At 48.9% G+C, this 26,930-nt stretch overlaps 1 protein-coding gene across 4 annotated transcripts in view; it reads right to left on the bottom strand.

Annotated features, from left to right (window-relative positions):
• Window positions 1-26,930, bottom strand: part of ST3GAL3 (ST3 beta-galactoside alpha-2,3-sialyltransferase 3) — a 1,489,309-nt gene that overhangs the window by 1,129,378 nt on the left and 333,001 nt on the right. For all 4 annotated transcript variants that reach the window (XM_069642409.1, XM_069642406.1, XM_069642407.1 and 1 more), the window contains one exon: window positions 2,915-3,059. In XM_069642409.1, the coding sequence (XP_069498510.1) occupies window positions 2,915-3,029 (115 nt within the window). In that variant the 5' untranslated portion in view covers window positions 3,030-3,059. The remainder of the gene's footprint in view (window positions 1-2,914; window positions 3,060-26,930) is intronic.

Below are 26,930 nucleotides of genomic sequence, written 5' to 3' on the forward strand. Positions count from 1 at the left end.
GATTCTGATGGATCGCTTGCAAGTCACACTGGTGGGATTCTGATGGCTTGCTTGCAAGTCACACTGGTGGGATTCTGATGGATCGCTTGCAAGTCACACTGGTGGGATTCTGATGGATTGCTTACAGGTGGCACTGGTGGGATTCTGATGGATCACTTGAAAGTCACAGTGGTGGGATTCTGATGGATCGGTTGTAAGTTGCACTAGTGGGATTCTGATGGATCACTTGCAAGTCACACTGGTGGGATTCTGATGGATCACTTGCAGGTCACACTAGTGGGATTCTGATGGATCACTTGCAAGTCATACTGGTGGGATTCTGATGGATCACTTGTAAGTTGAACTAGTGGGATCCTGATGGATCACTTGCAAGTCACACTGGTGGGATTCTGATGGATCGCTTGTAAGTGGCACTGGTGGGATTCTGATGGATCACTTGCAGGTGGCACTAGTGGGATTCTGATGGATCACTTGCAGGTGGCACTAGTGGGATTCTGATGGATCACTTGAAAGTCACAGTGGTGGGATTCTGATGGATCGGTTGCAAGTCGCACTAGTAGGATTCTGATGGATCACTTACAAGTCACACTGGTGTGATTCTGATGGATCACTTGCAGGTGGCACTAGTGGGATTCTGATTGATTACTTGCAGGTGGCACTAGTGGGATTCTGATGGATCGCTTGCAAGTCACACTGGTGGGATTCTGATGGATTGCTTACAGGTGGCACTGGTGGGATTCTGATGGATCGCTTGCAAGTCACACTGGTGGGATTCTGATGGATTGCTTGCAAGTCACACTGGTGGGATTCTGATGGATCACTTGCAAGTCACACTGGTGGGATTCTGATGGATCACTTGCAAGTCACACTGGTGGGATTCTGATGGATTGCTTGTAAGTTGCACTAGTGGGATTCTGATGGATCGCTTGCAAGTCACACTGGTGGGATTCTGATGGATTGCTTGCAAGTCACACTGGTGGGATTCTGATGGATTGCTTACAGGTGGCACTGGTGGGATTCTGATGGATCGCTTGCAAGTCACACTGGTGGGATTCTGATGGATCACTTGCAAGTCACACTGGTGGGATTCTGATGGATCACTTGCAAGTCACACTGGTGGGATTCTGATGGATCGCTTGCAAGTCACACTGGTGGGATTCTGATGGATCACTTGCAAGTCACACTGGTGGGATTCTGATGGATTGCTTGCAAGTCACACTGGTGGGATTCTGATGGATTGCTTGCAAGTCACACTGGTGGGATTCTGATGGATTGCTTACAGGTGGCACTGGTGGGATTCTGATGTATTGCTTACAGGTGGCACTGGTGGGATTCTGATGGCTTGCTTGCAAATCACACTGGTGGGATTCTGATGGATCGCTTGCAAGTCACACTGGTGGGATTCTGATGGATTGCTTACAGGTGGCACTGGTGGGATTCTGATGGCTTGCTTGCAAGTCACACTGGTGGGATTCTGATGACTTGCTTGCAGGTGGCACTGGTGGGATTCTGATGGCTTGCTTGCAAGTCACACTGGTGGGATTCTGATGGATTGCTTGCAAGTCACACTGGTGGGATTCTGATGGATTGCTTGCAAGTCACACTGGTGGGATTCTGATGGCTCGCTGGCAGATGGCACGAGTGGTTTCCTGATAGATTGCTTGGTGGGGAACTGGTGGGATTCCGGTGGATCATAAGAGGTGGCACCAGGGAGAATCCCATCGGTCACTCACAGGTGGTCCTAGCGGTTACGATTTAAATGGTGTCAACAGTAACTCAAAGGGGTGCTGAGGTGCTAGAAATGGATGCCATGAACAGGAGAGTGCAGCAAGACATTTGTAGAGTTACAGAATGCTTTGCAAATATGAAACATCATAAAGCATGCTTTAATAGAGTTCATGTACTCTGCAGGTCACTGCTGTCTCAGTGGCAGTGCTGAAGAGTTCGTGTACTCTGCAGGTCACTGCTGTCTCAGTGGCAGTGCTGCCCTGTTGGGCACTTTTTGGATCACTTCACACTCATTGTATACTTTTAGATCGGTCCATGTATGTTTATTTCCAAGGGAAGTTTGCTCAGAGATTGAGTGCTGTTACCGTTCATATTTTTGTTATGTCTGGTGTTCAAATGCCAAAAGCAAGATGACGGGTGAGCGTCCACTCTGATCCATCCTGATAGGCGCCGCAGTGCATTGTGGACCAGCGGTGTAATTACACACATTGGTGTTATGGGGTGTGGCAGAGGTATGCCACGAATTGCCTGCAGATGGCAGCAGAGAACAGCTACAGGCCCCAGCTCGTGAACCACACTGACGTCACATTACCAACAATGCACCTGGAAGATGTCACTGCACAATGTACACAGCTCCTTACTTCCTGGTGTGTAGATTTATACACATCAGCTTTCAAACCAAACAGGGTGACGCAGGCCTTCGCGTGATGCGTGAGAGATAAGAGCCTTGTTAAAAACACAGAAAACGGTCAAACAGGGGGTAACAATCAAAACAGTACGTAGCAATGAGGCACCGCCCTGCTGTTACATGTATATCACTGCCAGGGGGTGCATTAACAGATTGGCAAACCCTAAAACCGGTCACTGCACATATGTGAGGAGGGCGGAGCAGCGAGCGCTTTTCTGAGATAGTGCACGTGCAGGATACCGCTGGCCCCGATATCTGAGCAATCCTACTGGACTTTCCGCAAACACCTTAAAACGTGGCCCTTTCTCCCTCCCCTTAAGAGTCTAGCACCTGCCACCAGCTGATGGAATGAATGCTCGCCTTGCAACTGGTCCTGCAACGAGCGCCTTGATGCCTACAGGTTTAGAGCGCTTTACAAATGTAAAAATAAATACCAAGAAATCACCAAGACACATGTCTGCCTGCAGGGGGCAGCGCGCGAGCGGCGCGGGCACTCACTTGTGTCCTCCCAGCGCAGCAGGTGCAGCTTCCAGGCCGAGTAGTACAGGAACCCCAGCACCAGGAAGAGGCACAGGGCAAGCAGCAGGTTCCTCATGAAGACCAGGATGCCCATCTTGACAGCATGCCAGCAGGGCTACATGGCCTGCGGGAGAGAGGAGAGTGGCGTCAGGCCTGCCGGGCTCCTGCCCCATGCACAGTAGGTCTTAGGAGGGCACCGTTCTTGCAGTACATAAAAGACAAAAACAATGCTTAGAGGTTTACATGCCCTGGGAAGGGAAGAGGAGTGGCAGGCATCACCCCCTAGGATCAGGGGTTCCCATCCACAGTCTGCCCAGTCTAGCCTTCCTGCCATAGTGAGCCAAGTGTACTGGAGGGGAACCCCCTGCAGAGTAGGACAGACCAGAGAAAACACAGAGGGGAGGGCCAGTGCTGAAGTCGCAGCTGAGAACCTGGGTTGGTATTACATAGCGTGTTTAACCCCTGCTCACAGCTATTGAAGGACACACACACGCACACACTACACAGAAAACAAGCCAAGGAAAATAGTGGGAAGCCATTGTCACTGCCATTTACCTTACACAGTGTGCAGACTCTACTCCCATGCAGCAAATGACACTTACTAGTGCAGCATGTCGGATGCCAGCAGGTCAAACGCCTTCCCCTGCCGCCACATGGCATTTCTGCTCAGCCTACTGTTTTACCGCATACCTATCTATTTCCCCAACCAATCCTCGTCAAGGGCCACACTGGCAATGTACTGATTTCCCCCTAGCCTAACTGCTGACTCCAACCATCTCTCATGTTATAGACCGCTCCCCATCTCTCTTTCCCTAGTACTCTAAAATCCTCGAGGTCAACCTTAAACCGCATACTACAGCTTCTCGCGCTGGAATAACTTGCTGGTGCCCGGCCATGTGGATTCCAGCCCAAACACTCCACAGAGACTGTTGTCCTCCAGGACCACTGCCCATCACGCCCACCTGTCCTCCATTCTCATTCTCCTGGTCGCTTCAGCTGCATTTGGCACCATGGACCATCCCCCTCTCCTGCCACTCGTCCTCCTTGGCTTCAAGGACTTCAAACCCGACTGTCATGTCGCTCACAGCGCTCCTTCTCGAGCTCATGGGATCCACGCCGTTCCCATGGGTCTTCTTCCTCAGGATCAGTCCTGGATCTACGTCTATTCGCTGTATATCCCTCCTTCCTCTGCAAACTCATTCTCTCCTCAGGCTTTAACCATCACTGCTCCGCTGATGATACTCAGTCTCCTACTTCACACCCATCATCTCCCAACACACCGCCAACTGCCCAACCCCCATCCACTACTGCATGGCCCTACGCTGCTCCATGTTAAAGTCTGGAAAGACTGAAGTCCTCTTACTCCTTGCCTCCAATGCAACTCCTGTCTCCCCACTCCCATCTCCCCCCGTCTTCCTGACCTCACAGCCATGGCTCCCACTCTTGGGGTTCTCATGGAGAGCAAACTGATCATGGCTAATGCCCACGCAGCCAACAACTGCCTTAAGATTAGAACCCCCCCACCTCACGCACCACTCATCTAAAGCCTTGATAACTTATCTGCTGCAAGCTTACCTCTTCATCATCCCTTCTACTCTGTCACTTCACTCAACAAAGGCCTCCACTTTGAAACATACACCCTTTCAGCTTACTTCTCACCCACTGGATGGCTCTCCAGGCAAGAATCGCAATTCCTGGTACTCATCTATCAATCCATTCATGGTCCTGCTTCCCACTACCTCGTTGAATTCATCTCACTGTACTATTCCGACTGCACACTCTGCTACTTGACACTTCCCTGAATGCATCTCACTGTACCATCCCTATTGAGCACTGCGCTACTTGACATCACACTGAATTCATCTCACTGTACTATTCCGACTGCACACTCTGCTACTTGACACTTCCCTGAATGCATCTCACTGTACCATCCCTATTGAGCACTGCGCTACTTGACATCACACTGAATTGATCTCACTGTACTATTCCGACTGCACACTCTGCTACTTGACACTTCCCTGAATGCATCTCACTGTACCATCCCTATTGAACACTGCGCTACTTGACATCACACTGAATTGATCTCACTGTACTATTCCCGACTGCACACTCCGCTACTTGACGCCACACTGAATGCATCTCACTGTCCTATCCCTATTGAACACTGCGCTACTTGACATCACACTGAATTGATCTCACTGTACTATTCCGACTGCACACTCTGCTACTTGACACTTCCCTGAATGCATCTCACTGTACCATCCCTATTGAGCACTGCGCTACTTGACATCACACTGAATTGATCTCACTGTACTATTCCGACTGCACACTCTGCTACTTGACACTTCCCTGAATGCATCTCACTGTACCATCCCTATTGAACACTGCGCTACTTGACATCACACTGAATTCATCTCACTGTACTATTCCGACTGCACACTCTGCTACTTGACACTTCCCTGAATGCATCTCACTGTACCATCCCTATTGAACACTGCGCTACTTGACATCACACTGAATTCATCTCACTGTACTATTCCGACTGCACACTCTGCTACTTGACACTTCCCTGAATGCATCTCACTGTACCATCCCTATTGAACACTGCGCTACTTGACATCACACTGAATTCATCTCACTGTACTATTCCGACTGCACACTCTGCTACTTGACACTTCCCTGAATGCATCTCACTGTACCATCCCTATTGAACACTGCGCTACTTGACATCACACTGAATTGATCTCACTGTACTATTCCGACTGCACACTCTGCTACTTGACACTTCCCTGAATGCATCTCACTGTACCATCCCTATTGAACACTGCGCTACTTGACATCACACTGAATTCATCTCACTGTACTATTCCCGACTGCACACTCCGCTACTTGACGCCACACTGAATGCATCTCACTGTCCTATCCCTATTGAACACTGCGCTACTTGACATCACACTGAATTGATCTCACTGTACTATTCCGACTGCACACTCTGCTACTTGACACTTCCCTGAATGCATCTCACTGTACCATCCCTATTGAGCACTGCGCTACTTGACATCACACTGAATTGATCTCACTGTACTATTCCGACTGCACACTCTGCTACTTGACACTTCCCTGAATGCATCTCACTGTACCATCCCTATTGAACACTGCGCTACTTGACATCACACTGAATTCATCTCACTGTACTATTCCGACTGCACACTCTGCTACTTGACACTTCCCTGAATGCATCTCACTGTACCATCCCTATTGAACACTGCGCTACTTGACATCACACTGAATTGATCTCACTGTACTATTCCGACTGCACACTCTGCTACTTGACACTTCCCTGAATGCATCTCACTGTACCATCCCTATTGAACACTGCGCTACTTGACATCACACTGAATTCATCTCACTGTACTATTCCGACTGCACACTCTGCTACTTGACACTTCCCTGAATGCATCTCACTGTACCATCCCTATTGAACACTGCGCTACTTGACATCACACTGAATTGATCTCACTGTACTATTCCGACTGCACACTCTGCTACTTGACACTTCCCTGAATGCATCTCACTGTACCATCCCTATTGAACACTGCGCTACTTGACATCACACTGAATTGATCTCACTGTACTATTCCGACTGCACACTCTGCTACTTGACACTTCCCTGAATGCATCTCACTGTACCATCCCTATTGAACACTGCGCTACTTGACATCACACTGAATTGATCTCACTGTACTATTCCGACTGCACACTCTGCTACTTGACACTTCCCTGAATGCATCTCACTGTACCATCCCTATTGAGCACTGCGCTACTTGACATCACACTGAATTGATCTCACTGTACTATTCCGACTGCACACTCTGCTACTTGACACTTCCCTGAATGCATCTCACTGTACCATCCCTATTGAACACTGCGCTACTTGACATCACACTGAATTGATCTCACTGTACTATTCCGACTGCACACTCTGCTACTTGACACTTCCCTGAATGCATCTCACTGTACCATCCCTATTGAGCACTGCGCTACTTGACATCACACTGAATTCATCTCACTGTACTATTCCGACTGCACACTCTGCTACTTGACACTTCCCTGAATGCATCTCACTGTACCATCCCTATTGAGCACTGCGCTACTTGACATCACACTGAATTCATCTCACTGTACTATTCCGACTGCACACTCTGCTACTTGACACTTCCCTGAATGCATCTCACTGTACCATCCCTATTGAACACTGCGCTACTTGACATCACACTGAATTGATCTCACTGTACTATTCCGACTGCACACTCTGCTACTTGACACTTCCCTGAATGCATCTCACTGTACCATCCCTATTGAACACTGCGCTACTTGACATCACACTGAATTGATCTCACTGTACTATTCCCGACTGCACACTCCGCTACTTGACGCCACACTGAATGAATCCCGACTGCACACACCCCTACTTGACGCCACACTGAATGCATCTTACTGTCCTATCCCTATTGAACACTGCGCTACTTGACATCACACTGAATTCATCTCACTGTACTATTCCGACTGCACACTCTGCTACTTGACACTTCCCTGAATGCATCTCACTGTACCATCCCTATTGAACACTGCGTTACTTGACTCCTCCCTGAATTCATCTCACTGTACTATTCCGACTGCACACTCTGCTACTTGACACTTCCCTGAATGCATCTCACTGTACCATCCCTATTGAACACTGCGCTACTTGACATCACACTGAATTGATCTCACTGTACTATTCCGACTGCACACTCTGCTACTTGACACTTCCCTGAATGCATCTCACTGTACCATCCCTATTGAACACTGCGCTACTTGACATCACACTGAATTGATCTCACTGTACTATTCCGACTGCACACTCTGCTACTTGACACTTCCCTGAATGCATCTCACTGTACCATCCCTATTGAACACTGCGCTACTTGACATCACACTGAATTGATCTCACTGTACTATTCCCGACTGCACACTCCGCTACTTGACGCCACACTGAATGAATCCCGACTGCACACACCCCTACTTGACACCACACTGAATGCATCTCACTGTCCTATCCCTATTGAACACTGCGCTACTTGACTGTTCACGGAATTCACCTCACTGTACTATCTCGACTGCACACTCCGCTACTTGACTCCTCCCTGAATGCATCTCACTGTACTATCCCGACTGCACCCTCCACCTTTCAGTCCCCCACCGCCACAGGGGAACCTCACTCTTTGGCTCCTTTTCCCACTTGCCACACTCCACAGCAAGGCTCACCCTCCGCCCATCAAAGCCATCTCTTTAGTGGAACTTTTCAAAAAGAGGCAACAAGTCCACGTGCTACTAATGGAAGAAGCCCCGCCCCTGCATTCTGGCCCATGTCCCTTATGTTTCTAGTGCTACCCATTCACAGTCGGCCATACGTCATTCAATAACACAATGCTCTTCTGTAAAGGCACCTTATTTTGGGACTGCCTCTTCTGTAAAGGCACCTTATTCTGGGACTGCCTCTTCCGTAAAGGCACCTTACTCTGGGGCTGCCTCTTCCGTAAAGGCACCTTACTCTGGGGCTGCCTCTTCCGTAAAGGCACCTTACTCTGGGGCTGCCTCTTCCGTAAAGGCACCTTACTCTGGGGCTGCCTCTTCCGTAAACGCACTTTACTCTGGGGCTGCCTCTTCTGTAAAGGCACCTTACTCTGGGGCTGCCTCTTCTGTAAAGGCACTTTACTCGGGGGCTGCCTCTTCTGTAAAGGCACCTTACTCTGGGACTGCCTCATCTGTAAAGGCACCTCTGCCTTAATGCCATTAAGACTGAGATTCTACTCATCGGCACACCCACTCCCTCCTTCCCTGCAGCTCTCTGGCCGGCCTCTCTTGGCCCTCTTCCTGCACCTACCTGCACGGCAAAAAACCTCGGGGTTATCTTCGACTCCACACTCTCCTTCTCTCCTCATATATCTGACGTCTCTAAGAAGTCACACTACCAGCTGCACCTCCTCAGAGGTATTCTTCCCTTCCTCTCCTTCCCCCAGAAGCTCACTGTCTCACGAGCCCTGGTTCTCTCAAATCTGGACTACTGTAACAGCCTCTATCTTAATCTGCCTGCCTCCACTCTCTGCCCTCTGCAACTCATCCAGAACAGAACTGCGAGACTTGTCCTTGGCCTTAAGCCCAGGGACCGTATCTCTCCAGGACTGAAGTCTCTACACTGGCTCCCAGTGGCTGTGAGGATTAAGTTCAAAACCCTCTGCATTGTCCACAAGGCCTTCTGGGGCCTGGGGCCTAAATACCTTCAACTCTCGCTTCCTAAATATCTTCCTTCCCGAGCCCTTCGCTCATCCGTCTCCAACTCCCTCAGGGTCAGCCGCTTCTCGAAGCAACGAGCTGGGGGTAGATCTCTCTCTGCGGCAGAGGCCTCCCTCTGGAACAGCCTTCCTGCCTCCCTGAAACTTGAGGAGAACCATCTACGGTTCCGGAAGCACCTCAAAACCTTCCTCTTTGCTTCTGCTTTCTCTCCCTCTCCCCTGCTAATTCTTCGCTGAATCTGCACCGAATCTGCAACTGGGCCACTCTCGCCGACCTCGGTCCTGGGCCCAGCCACTCTGCACTTGCACTGCGGGACTGTCTCTGTATCCCTACAGCCCCCGTTCCCAGTACTTGTCTGCACTTACCTTGCACTTGCCACCAGCTGGCCCTATTCATTTTATTATATATACTTAACTTGTACTGCACTTGCCCCCTCCCCTCCCCTTGCGCTTTCTCCCTTCCCCCGCACTTGCGCGATCTGAATGACACCTGGCCTAGTAGGATCGCTGTCTGTCTTCCCCCGTTTCCCCCTCCCTGCCTCGTCGCGCCTTGAAACACTTGAAACGCTTGTGTATAGGCGCTTTACAAATGCTATATCATATCATATCACCTTACTCTGGGACTGCCTCTTCTGTAAAGGCACCTTACTCTGGGGCTGCCTCTTCTGTAAAGGCAACTTACTCTGGGGCTGCCTCTTCCGTAAAGGCACCTTACTCTGGGACTGCCTCTTCTGTAAAGGCACCTTACTCTGGGACTGCCTCTTCTGTAAAGGCACCTTACTCTGGGGCTGCCTTTCTGTAAAGGCACCTTACTCTGGGACTGCCTCTTCTGTAAAGGCACCTTACTCTGGGACTGCCTCTTCTGTAAAGGCACCTTACTCTGGGGTTGCCTCTTCCGTAATGGCACCTTACTCTGGGGTTGCCTCTTCCGTAAAGGCACCTTACTCGGGGGCTGCCTCTGCTCTCTGTTATGGCCTACTTTATAAGTCATGTATTCTCAAAATGACACCTTCATGAATAAATACAAAATAAGGTGACCTTCTCTGTCCCGGAAGCTCTGAGGCCATTGTGCCAACAATGTACCCTATGTTTTACCCAGAGCAGTTCGCGGGGCTCACCTCCTTGTGTACATGACTGGCAGATGCCATCTGTCAGTTCCTAGCTTATTTTCTTCTATTTGTGTAGGGTAGTGCCAAGATGCCTCCGGGCGTACGTTGCGCTTATATTAAACTTGTACGTTAATTACAAGTTTAATTAAGATAAGTCAGTGTATTTTTAGACGGTTGCGTGCTACTGTAGCCGTGTTTTCTTGTTCCCGGTGGGTCCTTTGGCCATGCCAGGCTGGTTTAGCAGTCTAGTAAAGCCATGCAATGAGTCTGTGTTTACTGGCCCTGGCAAGCACAGAAACCATTGCTTGGACACACAGGGTCATGGGCTTCCTGAGACGCCAGGTTGAGAGGCGAGTCGCCAGGAGGGGGCCTGGGACCCACTGCGGAATCCTTAGGTGGCCCAGGGTGAAGCCCAGGAAGGGTTGGGTTTCGCAACCAGCTGCGATTGGCTGGCTGCCACATGTGTGCACGGTACAGTGCGCATCTGGATGTACACCCGGATTGCAGAATATGATATAGATAGGGTTTCTGGACAGACCTTTCAAATAGCGTGGACACATGTCCCAGAGCAGCTGAAGACCACCACCCGAAACAAGTTACGGCAGCTCTACTGAGGCAGCTCCCCCATGCTTGGGGCTGAATGCAAAGCACTGTTGGGCTCTGTGCAACCCAGAGTTCTTTCACACAACAAGATGGAACCACACCAGCGCTCACCGCCTTGGACTCAGCGGGGCCCTCTGGGCTACTTTCCTGCCGGATGCTTCGGAGTATGCCTGCAACACCAAATCCCAGGCTTGACTGGCAGTAGGTAGGACTTGCAATCGATGATACCCTAAGACATCAATTGACCTTCTTCGAACCGCAGGGCCAGTGCCCCAACTGGTTGGACCACCAAGAGTGCAATCCCAGCTACCACAGAAGCCGACCGCACCCAGCTTCAGGCTCATCTTTCTGCCCTCCCACGTCATCGTCTAGCTGGCTTGTGCAGTCCTCCTTGGCGGACGTCGAAATCTGCATACCCTTTACTTTGTCATCGAATAGCGATGGCCCTAGTACGCAAGACTTTCCGCTGGCATTTGGCCCATAGGACGGCACTGGTCGCAAAACCACGTCTTTTGCCGATGCTAGAAAATTGGACAGCTCTGCTTGACCCCACCGCAGAGCATTCTGGGGCACTTTATCCCACTGGGATTCTAGAACTGAGGTACCATGTTCACCCTTGTGAAGGTAAGGCATGGAAGGGGGAGCTCCTGCAGCCAAGTGTGAGGCGGTCTTTCTTTAGCCGACACATGTGGCTTAGGAAGATCCTCCTAACAAACTGCAGAAGAAAAGAGGTAGTGAGTCCACACTGGCAGCAGGTAGGGAGTCCACAATGGCAGCAGGTAGTGAGTCCACACTGGCAGCAGGCAGAGAGTCCACACTGGCAGCAGGCAGAGAGTCCACACTGGCAGCAGGTAGAGAGTCCACACTGGCAGCAGGTAGAGAGTCCACACTGGAAGCAGGTAGAGAGTCCACACTGGCAGCAGGTAGAGAGTCCCACTGGCAGCAGGCAGAGAGTCCACACTGGCAGCAGGCAGAGAGTCCACACTGGCAGCAGGTAGAGAGTCCACACTGGCAGCAGGCAGAGAGTCCACACTGGCAGCAGGCAGAGAGTCCACACTGGCAGCAGGTAGAGACTCCACACTGGCAGCAGGTAAGCACTACACAGGAAGGATGTGGCAGTGGCACCCCTGGAGCAGGCATCTTCATGCAGTGGCCTTCCGCAGGTCCCCCTACCGAGCGAGGCCCTGGTCAGACCATCCAGCTCAGAGCAATTTTGCACTTGGAACAAATAAAGCGCAACACTTAAATATGCCACAAAATGTCTGAAATGCCACTAAAAAAGGTGCAAAATATAGTATTTTACCGATCTACCATTTGATCCACAAATCCTTGTCAATTTCCGATATCCAGTGGCCCCGCACCAGTGGCCCCAAGCAGCACACATCATTCATATGAAGGTACTCCCGTTGTGAGAGATCCAGAGGTACAGTAAGGAGATTGGAGGGGGAATTCTGAAAGTTCATTGGCTGCCTGTTCTGGACCGTGCTCCCACATTATCACTACTGAAACATTCCATCCAGGTGACATGAGATGCATGTGAGTGGAAACTGGTGTCAAAGCACGGAGTCAGAGGTTACACTACACACCGCATCCAACCAACACCTTGCTGCCTCAGCAGGTTATTACATCAGTTGATAATGGGGAAGATTATTAGATGGATAGCCTGGAAGCAAAGGTTGACCATATCGTGTTCTACTCCGTTAATCACTTTCTTCCAATATGCCTTACTTTGCTTACGTGGCAAAATGATGACCGCCATCGTCCAAAGTAATGGCCTGAGCAAAGCGAGGGTGGATACGAAGGACGCTGTGCCGTTAGCAGGCTACTACGGCCCACCACCGTAGCCATTAGCGGACAGTCGCGCAAGTGTCCATTCATAAAATTGGATAGCGCCAAAACCACCATGACACCCTACCATGAAGGAGAAAGACAGAGTGCGAGTAATGGTGGTGGCGGTGCAGAGAACAAAAGACCCAGGGAAGGAACATCGGGAGACTGCGGGGTCACTCACACGCATGGGTGCTGACTTTTCATTTCCAGTGCCGGGGCAACTTTATTTAGCCTAAACTGAATCCTTAACCCGTAATGTTGTAAAAGTACCAAGATTTGCACCAACAAGTGGTAAACCTGTTGAAGTAGTTTGTTAAACTGCAAGATTCTGTTGTAAGGTGTCTAAACGAGCACAGCATAATGCTTCGTTTTTCATTCAGGAGAATAGCAAACAGGGATGGTCAAATGCTTCTCCAAGCAGAGAGTGGGTGCCAGGTCTCTCTCTTCGGCTGGTGCCTCCCTTTGGAACAGCCTCTAACTAGATGCAACTACACCGATAGTACACCATGGAAGACACAGGAGACGATGCTTTACCCTTAACCATTGCTACTCACCAGAATGGTGCACAGGGGTTCCGCGGCTCGGTAACTCACTGAGCGACTTACAGAATGATGCACTATTTTGAGGGACCGCATGTACTGTGATGCACTATTCACAATATCTTAGGATTTGTTATTATGTTTGAACTCATCCGTTTTATCATATTTCTTTGTCATGGTGTCTTTCTTTGCTCTCTAACCACAGGGATTTCTTATATTATTAAGACCATTGTTGTCTACATGGAGACATTTGAATTGATGTTGAATTGCCAATTCAGGAGATACTGCTGTAATATAATGATACATTCCAACTAACAGACTTGAGAAAGACCAATGCTGGTCGAAACACGTACTGGCTAGGGCAAGGCTACATGTGATTATTAAATAACTAAGATTTACCGGGAGAAATAAGGGATAATTCAGAATAGATTAGGGCGTTACCCATAAACACCAGAGCCTGCCACTATCCCTGCTCGGTACGGACTGTATTCTTAACCAGAGGCATTGCTAGGGGCGGGAGGGGAATGAGGGGGCTGTAGTCCCAGGTCTTTTGGTTATAACCCCAGATGGAAGCCCAGGTCCTACAGCCAAAAGGCTAGCTAGCCCGAGCCACGACAGTCATGACATTAGCATAGCCCCGGATATTTCCAGATCTAGCAACACCCCTGTTCTTAACCAATAACCTAAGCGCACCTTATACCTGGACTGCCCTTTTGTTGTATCTAGCTGCATCTGCTGAATACAGCCTATGTGCTTTATTTAACTGCATCTTTGAGTATAGCCACTGTCGTATATTTATCTGCATTTTGAGTATAGCCACTGTGTAGAATCTAGCCTCACTCAAAACCCGCCCACATTTAAACCTCGCTACCTTTGACTATAGCCACTGTGTTAAACGTACCTGCATTTTGCGTATGGCCACAGTGATGCATTTAGCTGTTTTTGTTTAGTATAGCCACTGCGTTATATTTCACTGCCTTTGAGTACAGCCTTAGAACTCTTTGGATTCCTTTCCCGTTCCGCATTGCTTGTTTCAAGTCTCCGCAAGTTCGGACCTCAGAACGATTGAAAGTCTGCTTCCACTTGCATCCACATCTTTGTCTTCATTGAGGTACTTTGGGAACCTTGCATCTATAAACACTGGATTGGATTGTTACTGGGATATTCTAGGATTCACCCCTTCTGTGGATTTGGATGCTATGCAGTTCTCCGACTTCAATGGTGGTTTCTCCTCTGAACTTTAGTGTGTACTCGTTCCGTTCAGGGTACGCCCTACTAACCAACTAACCTCATTCCCATTCAGTCCAACTACCGGTGCTGGGTTCTTCGCTCACCTACAAGATTCTGATCTATTCCCTGTCCTGTATACGCCTGGAACTGAATCGCGCTTATCCAAGGTTAGCGTTAATCCTATCTTCACTTCTGTTCTACTCTTCCAACCTTCCTTATCTGACATACGCTCTTTCTTTTCTTTCCAGCCTGGTGTGTACTGATAGCACCTTGTGCTTTCGTTTGAACCATTGTGGTACTCTTATATACTACGTGAAGCACAGCGCCTCCAAAGAAAGGTTGCCCTTCTTAGGTTCAAGTTGTGTTTTGGCGGTATCAGTCGGATCGCAGTCGTTATGACTTCCGGGTCGCCTGATCTATTGTATGGGAGTACGACACAACGGGAAAAGGTGCTATATATTACATCAAATGAAATGTAGCCCTTCCCTTTCAACCTCCAGACTGAGAGGCGCATCCCTTCTTCTCTTCACATGCACCGGACTGCAAGGGCCCTCATCCCTGCAATGCTGCCATCCCATCAGCGCACCTGGAGGTGGCGCAGGGGTTCTGGCCACTTCATGAGGTAGAATTACCACGCTGGGTAATTGTACTCAGCCTTGAGCATCTCCATTAAAAAAAAAAATAGTAAAAGAAATATTTCTGGGGGAAATTGGGCAAAAATGTCTCTTAACACCTGTCTGCCATTTCCCCACTGGCCCCGCTAAATTGCATTTTGCAGCAAATTAGTGATGTGATCCTCACTGCAGTATGCTTTTCCACTGACCTTGCGGCACTTTCTACATGGCCACTGCCGTTTTCTCTTTTTGTTCCTGATGCTGCTCTTTCCTTCTGCTTCACCCCTATTGGCCTGTGTGCTTTTCTCAGCCAATAGGGGATGGGCAGATTTTAGCCGGCACTCCTCACTAAGGCCCACGACGAAGGCACCTGTCTGCTCCCTGTCCGCTTCAGGTATGCACTCCCCCGTTGTCTGTGATGCTGTGTGTGTTCCCCAAGCCCCTTTCTTGCCCCTGATGTCCCCTCCCTCACTCTCCCCTCGTCCCATTCTTCCAAACCAGATAGTTCCCCCTATTAATTCTTACATTTGCATGCTGCTGCTGCCCTACAACATGGGGTAGGCACAGCCAAGACTTGGAACTCCCTACGCCCAGCACTGAGAGCAGAACCCTCTTTCTGGTCCTTTAGAAACATGGTAAAATCGTGGCTTTTCGCTCAGTTTAATTTAGGAACCCCTCAGCACCCCTCTTCTGCTTACCAGAGTGTCTTCTGCCTAGATATGTAACACTAGGCATCTGCCATTCTAGTCCTCGCTTTTGATACCTAATTACTTCCACACTTCACTCCTGCCAGGCTTGATAAGCTATCTTGATACGTAACACAAGATAACCGTCTACATTTTCTACCTGTATCTGAATATCTTTAGGTCTGTATCACAAATATTTTTCCACATGCATGTAACCTTTCTTTCTGTATACTTAAGCAAAAGCGCCCAGATATCCTTGGGTTAGGTGCGCAATTTAAGAAAATAAACTACACTAAACAAGAGTGATTCTCAGGCTTGAAGAGGAAAGTCCAATGGTTACAAAGGAGAACTCACTCTGGTGCCTGGGCAAACTTCTGTACCAAAGGAAAACAGATCATTCATTCCCCTAAGGGGATGATTAGGGTCAACTAAACCCCTTCCCTCAAAACCTGCATTAAAACTGATCAGATTAGGGCAAAAGGCAGGAAGCCATAGAGGCCGCATGGGAGCAATGCTATCGACATGGTATCTACGGCCCACGCTGAGTGGTTTATATATCTCAAGCAATAGCATGGTGCCTTCGCATTGCTCGAAGATGCAAAGCGTTCCGTCTTGGGATAGCCGAACCTTAGACTGTGAAAGATTTGACAGAACAGGGACTGATAGGGAGGCTGTCTGGTTATTGGCTTCCTGTATATACACCCCTATCAGAAGTAGCATGTGACCATCAGCCCACTTGCTCAACTCCATTGCTAGCAGATTCAGATAGTCTGACGCGGGCCCCTCTATCCCAGTTCACACATACCATGGCTATTCTGCTGTCGGTTTCAGCCTTTGCAATGTGGCCTTGTAAGGAGTATCATAATGCTTGGGAGGATCGGAGGATCCCCACCAGCTCACTCCAATTCGATGAACTACAACTCTCCCAGTGCTCGCAACGGCCTTGGATTTCCCGATTCATCAAGGAAATCCACTGTTCTTTGCAATGATGTCTGTTGCCACCACCTGGGCCTGGAGGCCCTGGTGGAACAGCGGCGCCTCCTTCAAAGGTCCCGGGAGGATAGCTCAGCGGCAACATGCTCGCCTTGGAAGCAAGACGACACGAAACAACACAGGTTCGATCCCTGGGTCCGCGCTTAGAAACCTATGGGTATTTAAGTGTGTTATAAATACGCAACTAAGACAAAAGAAAAGATGCAACTAAAAAATAAAAAAAAACTGTTCCTGTAACAGCACCTCGATGCCCGCGGGCTGTGTGAGTGCTTTAAAAAAAAAAAAAAAAGGGGGTGATCGCTGTTCAACCACCATTGCAGGGCTTGCCTGCCTACCGATGAGAGAAGCAGATTGTTCTTTAAGCGAGTGAAGTCAATAAAGCCTAAGATTCAGATGCACCGGAGGGACCCAAACATGGAAGGTGACCTGTACTCCTGGGTCCCCAATCATGTCGTCATTCTTGCGCATCGGTATCTAAGTAACTCAAGGAGATGGTTGCAAAGCTTGTCGATCGTATCCCCTGGCAAACAAACTATCCGGATGTCTGTCCAGAACCTGGCACCTATACACTGGGGATCAAGTGTTTGAATTAGGAAGGATTTATTTTTTCCAGTTCAGAAGGATCCTGTATGGTGGTCGATACTTCCTGAATCCTGTAGTTGGCTGCTTCCAATGCTGATTGGGAGTGGACCATCCAGTCATCCTGATATGGATGGCATGAAATTCTCCTTGTATGAATCAATGCTACCACCGACACCAGCGCCATCGTAAAAACCCAGGGGGCAGATGTGCAGCTCCCTTGGCGAAGGGCCCTGAGGCAAAGGGCTGCTCCTACTATAGCATCTCCAGACTGTTTGCTTGTGTTCGCAGTGGGAGCATGCAGCGCAGCCATCAACCAGCAGTGACGGACAAGGTAAGAAAAGTGCAGGCAGGGGGACTAGCCATTACTGCTCCCTATTTAACTATCTCTCCTCTCTTATTAGCTACGTTTTCCGTCTGCTGCATGTCACAGTTATATGCTATCCATATCTGGCATTAGGTGAATTGTAGTTCGCCATTCAGGGCTCCCCCCCCCCTATCTAGAAAAGTCGAATCTGTGCGTTTTTGCATTTGCTGTTGTGTTTGAAAATTATGCTTTTTCCCTCTATATAGGAAAGTTGCTTATAGGGGGCTTGCTTTGCTACTGTATGCTGCAACATGGGCTTTTTCCCTTTATCATGGACACTTGAATCTAAATTGTTGCATTTTTGTGTGTTGTAGTTCGGTGGTGTGCACTGCAGTTTATCACTCGCTCCCGCCTACCCCATTTTCTCTAGGTGCGCTCCCTCCATGGAGCTTTCAATCTCCCCTATCTTTTCTAACTGCTAATCTATCACCTATCCTATCTCTCTTTCGAAGTCTATAAGGAAAAGGTTCAAGAAGGATCTACTGGTCTGCAATCCAGGCCTGCCCATCGCCGACACCTATGTCAATGCTTCTTCCAGGCATACGATCACTGACAACCTTTGCCGTTCCCTCCCCGGACCTTTGGTTTCCCCATATCGGTTCAGTGTCCCCTCCTTTATCTTCCTCTCCCCACTGGTGCCACCATTCATGGAAGTACTCCTGGAACACTTGCTTTCCTCTAGGATCATCATTAAGGTCTACCTAAATGGCACTGCCATGGTCCAGGGCTCTCAGCTCAACCTCCTCCTTCTTCTTGATATGTATCTTCCATCTCTCATCACCTTTTTCCCTTCTCCTTCCACTTCTCCTTCTCCTTCTGCCACCCCTCTGCCCCCACCGAAAGGTGTACCATATTCCTGTACCTCTCCTCGGAAGACCTTCAAGGGGTAACCAGCTTAAATTAGCTACCCTCAACTCTTGCTCTGCCGTCAAACACTCCCGTGACATCTGCCAACCCCTTGAAGAGCTCAACCTCCTCGTTCTCACTGAGACACGGTTCACGGCCAGCTCTGTCACAAGATGACAGTTTCCTCCGAGAGGGCTACTAGATTCCCTCTAAGCCCAAGCCTAACTGGTCCGGGGGCGAAGTGGCCCTGATCTTCCATAAATGGGTCCCTGCTACTATCATAGCCACTCAGTTGTACTCCTCCTTCGAATCCCTCGTCTGCAAGCTTGGTGTCTGTCCAATCCTCTCGCTGACTCTGGCCACCATCTACAGACCCCCTATCCTGGTCTCCCTCTTCCTCCCTGAGTGGTATGACCACACCTCTTCTCTCCTGGCCTCCACCTCCAAGCTTCTCCTCCACAGAAACTTCAATATTCAGCTTGACTCCACGGATGTGGCCTCTGGACTCTTTCCGCAACCTCCGACTCCCTTTCCCTCTCCATTCTTCTCTCTGGTCAAACGCACTCATCCGAACACACCATTAATTCTCTCATCTCTGCTGGCATCCTCATCTCCAACCCTCTCACGGCACCTCTCTCCTGGTCTGACTTATGCTCTCCTGTCTTCTGACCAGGATCTCTGAGGTCTGCCAGCTAAGACCCTGCCCGCATTGCCCGTCTCATTCTCCGTCATTCGACTTATGAAGCGAGTGTCAGTTGCTGCTTTTGCTGCCACCTTCATTCCCCCCCACTCCTGCCACTGAATCCTGCCACTGACCCTCACTCTGACACAGCCCTTATTAACCCCCCCCCCCTGGACTACTGCAACAGCCTCTTCCTCAATCTGCCTAACTCCTCCCTTTGTCCCCTCTCACTAGTCCAGCAAGACTTATCTTTGGCCTCAAGCACAGGCACCACATCTCTCCAATCCTAAAATCTCTCCACTGACTCCTGGTTACTGCGAGGATCAAGTTCAAGACCCTCTGCATCATCCATAAGGCTTTCTGGGGCATGGGATGCCACTTGCCCCTTGGGGCCCCCTCCCCCTGCACTAGCCTGGCTGGGCCTGCACCCCTTGAGCCCTTCCAGCCCCGTACCTCGCACTTAGCACGTGGATCGTCTTCCCCTGAACTCTCCATTCCCCTGGCTCGGTCCACCTTGTCTACCCTGGCACTCGCCTTAACCCAGGGGACATTCCACCCTGAACGGAACTTCCCCCTTCTCCTCTCCCTCGCACTTCCTACTGCATGATCTGAAGGTCACAAGGTCTAGTAGGACCGCTGTTTTTGTCATCTCTGCCCCCCCCTCAGCTTGTTGCTCCATGAAACACATGGTGTATACGTGCATAGTAAATACCCAATAAATAAAATAAGAGATCAAAGGGAATGGGGGCAATGCCCTCCTCGTAGACCTTCCATCATCCTCCTGTGTGCCTGTAAGAAATGTCCTGCATGCGGCCGTAGGCCTCCTCAAGGGTCTACGCAGCCATGACCACATCACCCAACCCTCATCGACCTTCACTGGCTCCCAATGGATCCACGAATCACCCTCAGGACTTGCTGCATCACCTATAAAGGCAGCCGCCCTCAAGTCACCCAGCTACCTCGCGGAGAAACGCAGCATCTCCGGCAGTCAGCGCACCACCAGAAGCCAGGACACGTGCAGACTGGAAATCCGCTGCTGCAAAAAGGAAAAGACCAGAAAACAAGCCTTCACTCCCTACACCCCAAGCCTATGGAACCTCCTCCCCGTCAGCAGCAGACTCGATCCTCAAGACCCACCTCTTCACAGAGTCTCTTCTCCTCAACATCTAGGCCATCATGTCACCCTATGCATCACCAGACTCGCTAGACACTGTCTGCTCCTCTGCTCCCCACCACCTGGCACAGCTGTCCCCCTCCTCTGTATCCTACCCCACCGCTGTATTTCTTTTCGGTTGTATACCTCTGTAAAGTGCTCCGTTGCTTCTCAAAGCCAGGTCCAAGCTCAATAAATAGCATACTAATAATAATAAGGGAAGGACCCAAAACTGGAAGTGCTTCTCCAGAAAAGAAAAGTAGGCCTTCCAAGGTCTTTAAAATCCCACCTGGTCTACAGGTCGAGTAACTTGACACAGCTACTCAACCGAAGATAAATGCACTCGAGCCATGGTAACAGGTGCCAACAATGTTAACAGCGCTTTATGTAAAATGATACATGTCACCATAAGGCCACTTCAAGTTTGGCACACCGCTGCCACCCAGAGGCCAGCCACACACAGTGAAACCCATTAGACATTTACTGCAATGTTTGTTTTCAAACACTCCAGAATTTCATGTGTACTCACAAGTAAGATCGAAAACCATGAAAATTATACTCAAACTAGAACTATGCAGGATGTGGGTGTGTTAAACTTTAGTTCGTTTTTCAAATTCGCAATTTTGTTATAACAGCAACTGGATTATTAAAGCAATAATAACGATACAAATGATAGGGTTGTTCTTAGGATTTCCAAAAAATGCAACAACATCTATTTGTTGCCCTAAAGCTATATAGGATCGTAATATTTTTCCAAAAACAGCATGCAAGAATGCGTGCAACTTATCAGACAACATAGAATGTGTTATGCAATTTTCGTGTCGTGTTTTTCAAAGTTCAATTCTCTTTGAATTGAACTGAGACAGTTCTGGAACAGCTGCAAGTCCATTCATTCCCTAGTACACTTCGGAAATGTCCATTTTGTTCCAGATTGTTTTTTTAAATCCATTGATTCTTTGTCTTGCCTGTGGTAGCCGTTCTGGTCAGCATGGCTGGAACCTCTGCTCACGCTTCAATGTCACAGGATGACGGAGGGGTCGGGGTCTCTCCTTTGTAGAGCTTCACGTCATTCAGCTGCAGCCAGGCTCTTCTCCCATGGATTTTAACAGCAGTGGGGGGTAACCACTGCAACAAAATATGGTTATTCGAAACAGGGCTCATTCCAGGTTCTAGCAATGCTTCATGAGCACCCGGTCCCCGGGATACAAAAGAGGATGGTTAAGCGAGTCAATTAAATCAGCCAGGTGGCTGTCTTCCTCAATCTTCTTTGACCCTTCACTTCGGTTGTTGATTTGTTAGAAATAAAAGAAACACTAGGGGACCAAGCGGTCAACCTGTGCTTTCATAGAAAGATCCTGATCCAGAGTTACTGCTAGAGTTTTAGCTTTGGACTGGGTCTTCATGGTGTAGCCTGCAATACTGAATTGCTGGTATTTCGGGCTTAGTTTACACAGCTGTGGAGATGACCCCACGACCAGGAGTTTAGTTTTGCAGTCATTGAGCACAAGCTTATTTACTCGCATCCAGGTTTAAATCAGATCATAGGTGCGATTGACAGTAACAGAGTCCGAGGCATCGTCACCAGAGAGCGGAACAAGGCGCTGTGTGTCATCAGCAAAATTTGCATAAATTACGCCAGTTGCATCCAACTGACTGAATACTGGGCGTGTAAAGATGTTAAAAGAGTTTCAGTGACACACGAGAACCTTGTGGAATGCCGCAAGTACCCAGGAACTCTACTGCCCCAGCCTCCTGAAAGAAGACTCAGGCCTTCCGATCTCAGTGAAATGACTTAACCCGGCTTGCAGCTGCAGTAGAGAAGTGTGTGCTGTGTCATATTACCTGTATGTGTATGGAGTGATCGACTAGATCAAACGATGCGGACAGGTCCAACAGCATAAGCATGGCCTGTTATCCTTCCCCATTATGTTAAATATGTTTGTTTGCAAGTCGAGGAGGGTTGAGTCAATGCTGTGGGCCTTTGGTTGCTTCTGTCCTAAAATAGAATGACAAGGGGGCGCTGCGGAGCAGCAAGAGAATGGTGGCTTTACAAGCCCAGTCCCCAGCAGAATCCGGACCACTACTCTATCCTTTCCTGGAACTTTAAGCATACACAGAAGCAGCTATTGACCTCGGCCACTCGGTGTTCAAGTTTCCTTCTCCCCCGTCGGGCAGAAGTGAAGAAACAAACTGCAGAGGGAGGGAGCGGGCGGTGCTGTGCATGTGCTGCTGAGACGGACAGTTCCACCAAGTGAGAGATCCTGTCAATCCAGTGCAGTGCAGTGCAGTGCTGCAGCGGCCGGAGTGGGGAGGAATGGCACGACCCTGCAGGCTGCACCAAGCCGCACTCTGGGCACAGTGCTGGTCCCGGGAGAAAGCGCGAGGCGGAGTGGCACCAGAGACCCGCTGCAATGATGGGGGCCATCAGCCCCCCGGATCTGCATCGGCAGCCCGGCGTGCGGAGACCGGGGGCTGATCGCAGCTACAGACGTGAGTAAAAAGCGGCAGCGGTGCTCTTGCTCAAACGGGTGCCCATGAGCCCTCGCGACACCATCACTCTGCACCCTGACAACCCCTGGGATCCTGCATTGGCTCCATTCAGGGATATTAATAAAACGGAGCTCATGACACATTGGGGCCGCACACACTAAAGAATCCAACTAGCTGTGTAACACGGTGCGACCCCATCCAACTGGAGGCAACGAGAGAGGGGACTACGCCTGAGGACGGATATATTGCGGGGGGAGCCACGCTGGCCTGCACCGACAGAAGCGGAGGCACTGCCACACTTGAAGGAGCTGGATGATCCCCCAGGCCAAACCGAAAGCCCAAGGGACAGAGGGAACCAAATGTCTACAACACTGGGGAAAGGGGATGACCTGCTAGCCCCCCTTCACTGCTATAAATCCCCAACTAATTAGAAGACAGCAACGGCACAGGGTATTGTAGGGAACTGCTAACATAGGGCAAGAACCGACACCTACAACTATTGAAGTAAACTGGCTGTGACTGCGCAACACTGAGCGCATTGCCTTACTGCATGCGGGGAGTGCAGCGGCCTCCACCCCGGTGCAGCGATTGTCAGCCACTGGCAAATAGTACTCAGATTGAGCAGGGGCCTATGTCCTGTTGAGTGGTGCTGGTGACATCCTGTAGGCAATCAAGAGGCCACGCTAGGTCATCCACGGCCATCTCCATCACCCTCCCTGGGGGGACACTGTGTGAACCGGAACAACCTAGTGGGAGAAACTAATCCTGTAGAAGAAACTCTGACACAAGGGGACTGTTAGTACTCCCTCGGACTGAATAGTGGTAATTGAAAAGAGACAGGCAGAGCAATATGACCAAAGGAGCCGGGAGGAAACGTGGCCCAATGGACTCATCCACCAGTAATTGTACCCCAGGTTCCACACCGGCAACGCCAGAACAGGCGGGATCCTCCGGCACATCGAATAGCGAGACTCAAGACGACCAAATACTAACAGCTATGTAAAGCAGATTTATGGCTGTTAACATCAAACTGGATGACATTGTAGGCACTGTTGGGTATCCTGACCCACGTTTGGACTATTAAGCTGCAACATTTGGTGCTGTGGGCTTAGAAAATCCAAGATGGCGGAAAAGCCCACAGTTGCGCCAGAATCCGGGAAAACCGTGCAGTTTGTGCGCACACCAAAATGGTTGCCTAACCTGCCACCCACCAGTGCAATTATGATGGGCCAGGAGTGCCATGAGTGAAATGTGTGCCAAAGGAAAAACAGCAGTGCCGGTTGGCTAAAAAAAGCGCTTTAAAATCACCTTTGTTTCCCTGAATGCAAGCTCAAAATGCCTATTTTAAACATCACAAGATATTGAAAAATCTCAATGAACACCAGCAGACATTTGGCAGAATGTATTCTTGTGTGCATACTAAATCTGGAAAGAGAAAGAGCCCAAAACCATGTTCATAACAAAACTGGCTGAGCTGTGGATGTCAGCAGCTTAAGTTAAATGGACAGAAAGCCACTAAAATCGAAATGTTTAAAATAAATGAGTGACCTACTTTTGAGTGCAACATAGGTTGCAACTGTTAAATGTCATAGTTTTGAACTTAAAATCAGCATTCTAGCTGCATGTGCAAAAATTGTCAGTTTGATTTGAATGTAGAAAACTGGGAACTAAAGTGACATTTAGCTGAAGCCTGGCTTGAAGAGAGTGAATTCTGCCCGGCAACTACCCCCAACAGGAGTGAAACCTGCTCAGCCACTCTTCCCAGGCCTGCTGCATTCTGCTGCCCCTGCCAAAAGGAGATGACACCTCTCTGATTGAATTAGGGGAGTGGCACCTGGGGACTACAGGAAACTAAACAAAGCACTGTCCCTGGATCAGGCAAATGTTATATTGGGGGGGGTCGTAAAATGGCTTCCTCTTGGGAGAAACTGGGAGGGGCAGTGCCTGTGAGAGCAAGCTGAGCTTGGGGGAAGTGGCTAAACCAGAAATTCCACCATGTGCTTTGGAAAACCACACCCCTTTGGGGCCAGAGCATAATTTTAAAAAGATGGATAATTCATAGTGCAGACTTGTAAAAATTATATAAATAACATCATCATTCTTGTGATTTTTCTGTGCACATTTTAAGAGGTGTTAGGACCCTGTGGTATATTCTTGGGGATAGTAGCAGAAAAAGGGGTTGTTAATCCAAATGTATGCATGATACAAATCTGACACTATCATCTGAAACCCATATCCCTGGTGCACATTTGTGTAAAATCTGGAAAGGTTTAGAGGTCGTGATCTGGATGAAAAGGGCAGAATTCTGTCATAAGTGGACACAACATCTTACAAAGACAGGGATCGGATGGTTTGGTGCTACAGAAAATATGTTAACTGGACGTATAATATTAGAAAAATGGTACATAGATCAATATGTATTTGGATCAGAAATAGATTTGTGTGCAATTTGGCAAGGTGAGGATCCTCCGACCATAAACCTACCTCATCACACTGACTCACAACCCAGTTCCCCCAATCAAGGGAGAGAGGAGGAACTGGCCAATGATAAGTTGAGAGGGTTGGGCATAGAAGATGAGCCAACCCTCCCACTTTCTAAACACATAAAAAGAGCGACTGGAAGCCAGATGGGACCTTCTTTTTCACTTTCTGCGGAGCATTTTGACAGACAACTCCACATCCTGATTTCAGACTTCAAATCCATCAATCTCCAGAGACCAGAGATCCAGAAAGCAGAGCTGTTTGAATTTTTGCCAAGAACTTTTGCCAGAACCAGAGACCCAGAAGGCAGAATTATCCAGAGAGATCAGACCCAGACCAGATCGCTGTGCAGTGCTGTGAGCTGACCCAGATCGCTGTGCGCGGAACCAGTACCAGAGAACCGCAGCCAATCTTGACCCGATCCGTGACGAAGTCGCATTCCTGTCCAAAATCTAGTGTGAGTACCCAGCTAGCACTGTGCTAAAACCATTCTCTTAGTTTAAAATAATCTAATCCAAACTATTTTAGCCTATTAGAACTGCCTCCTAGAATCGTGTCATTCTGTCATCTTTAAAACTGAAAACTGTCATCTGTCATTCTGAGCTTTAAAATTTCAAATCCGAAAAACTACCTTTACTAAAATCGGCCGTATCTCCGGAACCGTTTGTGCTAGGAGCGAGTTTTAACTGTCATCTTAAAGCTAAGATTCTAAGCTTTCCAACGAGCCTAAAACCGACTTCCTTGTAGTGCATCCGTAATTGCGCTCGACGCACGCGACTAAATTTGCCGCGATTTGACATTTTGCTTAATTTCAGCCACGTGTAAAAAGATTTGTCCTTGCTTTCCTTTGCTGAAATTCGTTTGCAACCTGACAATCATTCATAGAGCATTGCTAAAGTGATCCTGAACTAATACAAAGTAGCTGTCACCCACCCTGAACCTCTAGAGGGAATTAAAATCATTTTAGCATATTTTTCACTTCTTTGCATACCTCAAAGTATATTGCCTGTGTTTAAAACTCCTACCTGTTTTCCTCTAAGCTTGCTAGGGGGGAACTGAATTATATTTGATTGCATTCCTGAGAACTGTGTGCTTTCCCTCCATCTCTTTACCTTGCATAATGGGGGGGGGGGGGGTGAATTGTCAAAGAAAAATGATTACATTGTCTTTTGTTGAAGTCATTTCAAGTTATATACGATAATCTTCTGACTCTTTACCAGGAACAGAACAAATCTCTAAGAAGTACTGAATTCAAATGTAAACATAAATTTGACCTTGAGATTTCCCAACGGAAAAGACTTCTCCGTCAGAAGCTGAGACAAGCTAAAACAGGGCTATAAGAATTGGTTAAAATCTCACAGGGCCACCATGCTACAAAATGACGCAGAGCTCATGTTGGCAAAAATGGCGAGTTCTAACTCAGCCGACTATTGGAGACTTATAAATGACACCTTTGCA

This window comes from Ambystoma mexicanum, chromosome 1q (genome assembly GCF_040938575.1).
Source record: "Ambystoma mexicanum isolate Mex_15411 chromosome 1q, UKY_AmexF1_1, whole genome shotgun sequence".
Lineage (NCBI taxonomy): Eukaryota > Metazoa > Chordata > Amphibia > Caudata > Ambystomatidae > Ambystoma > Ambystoma mexicanum.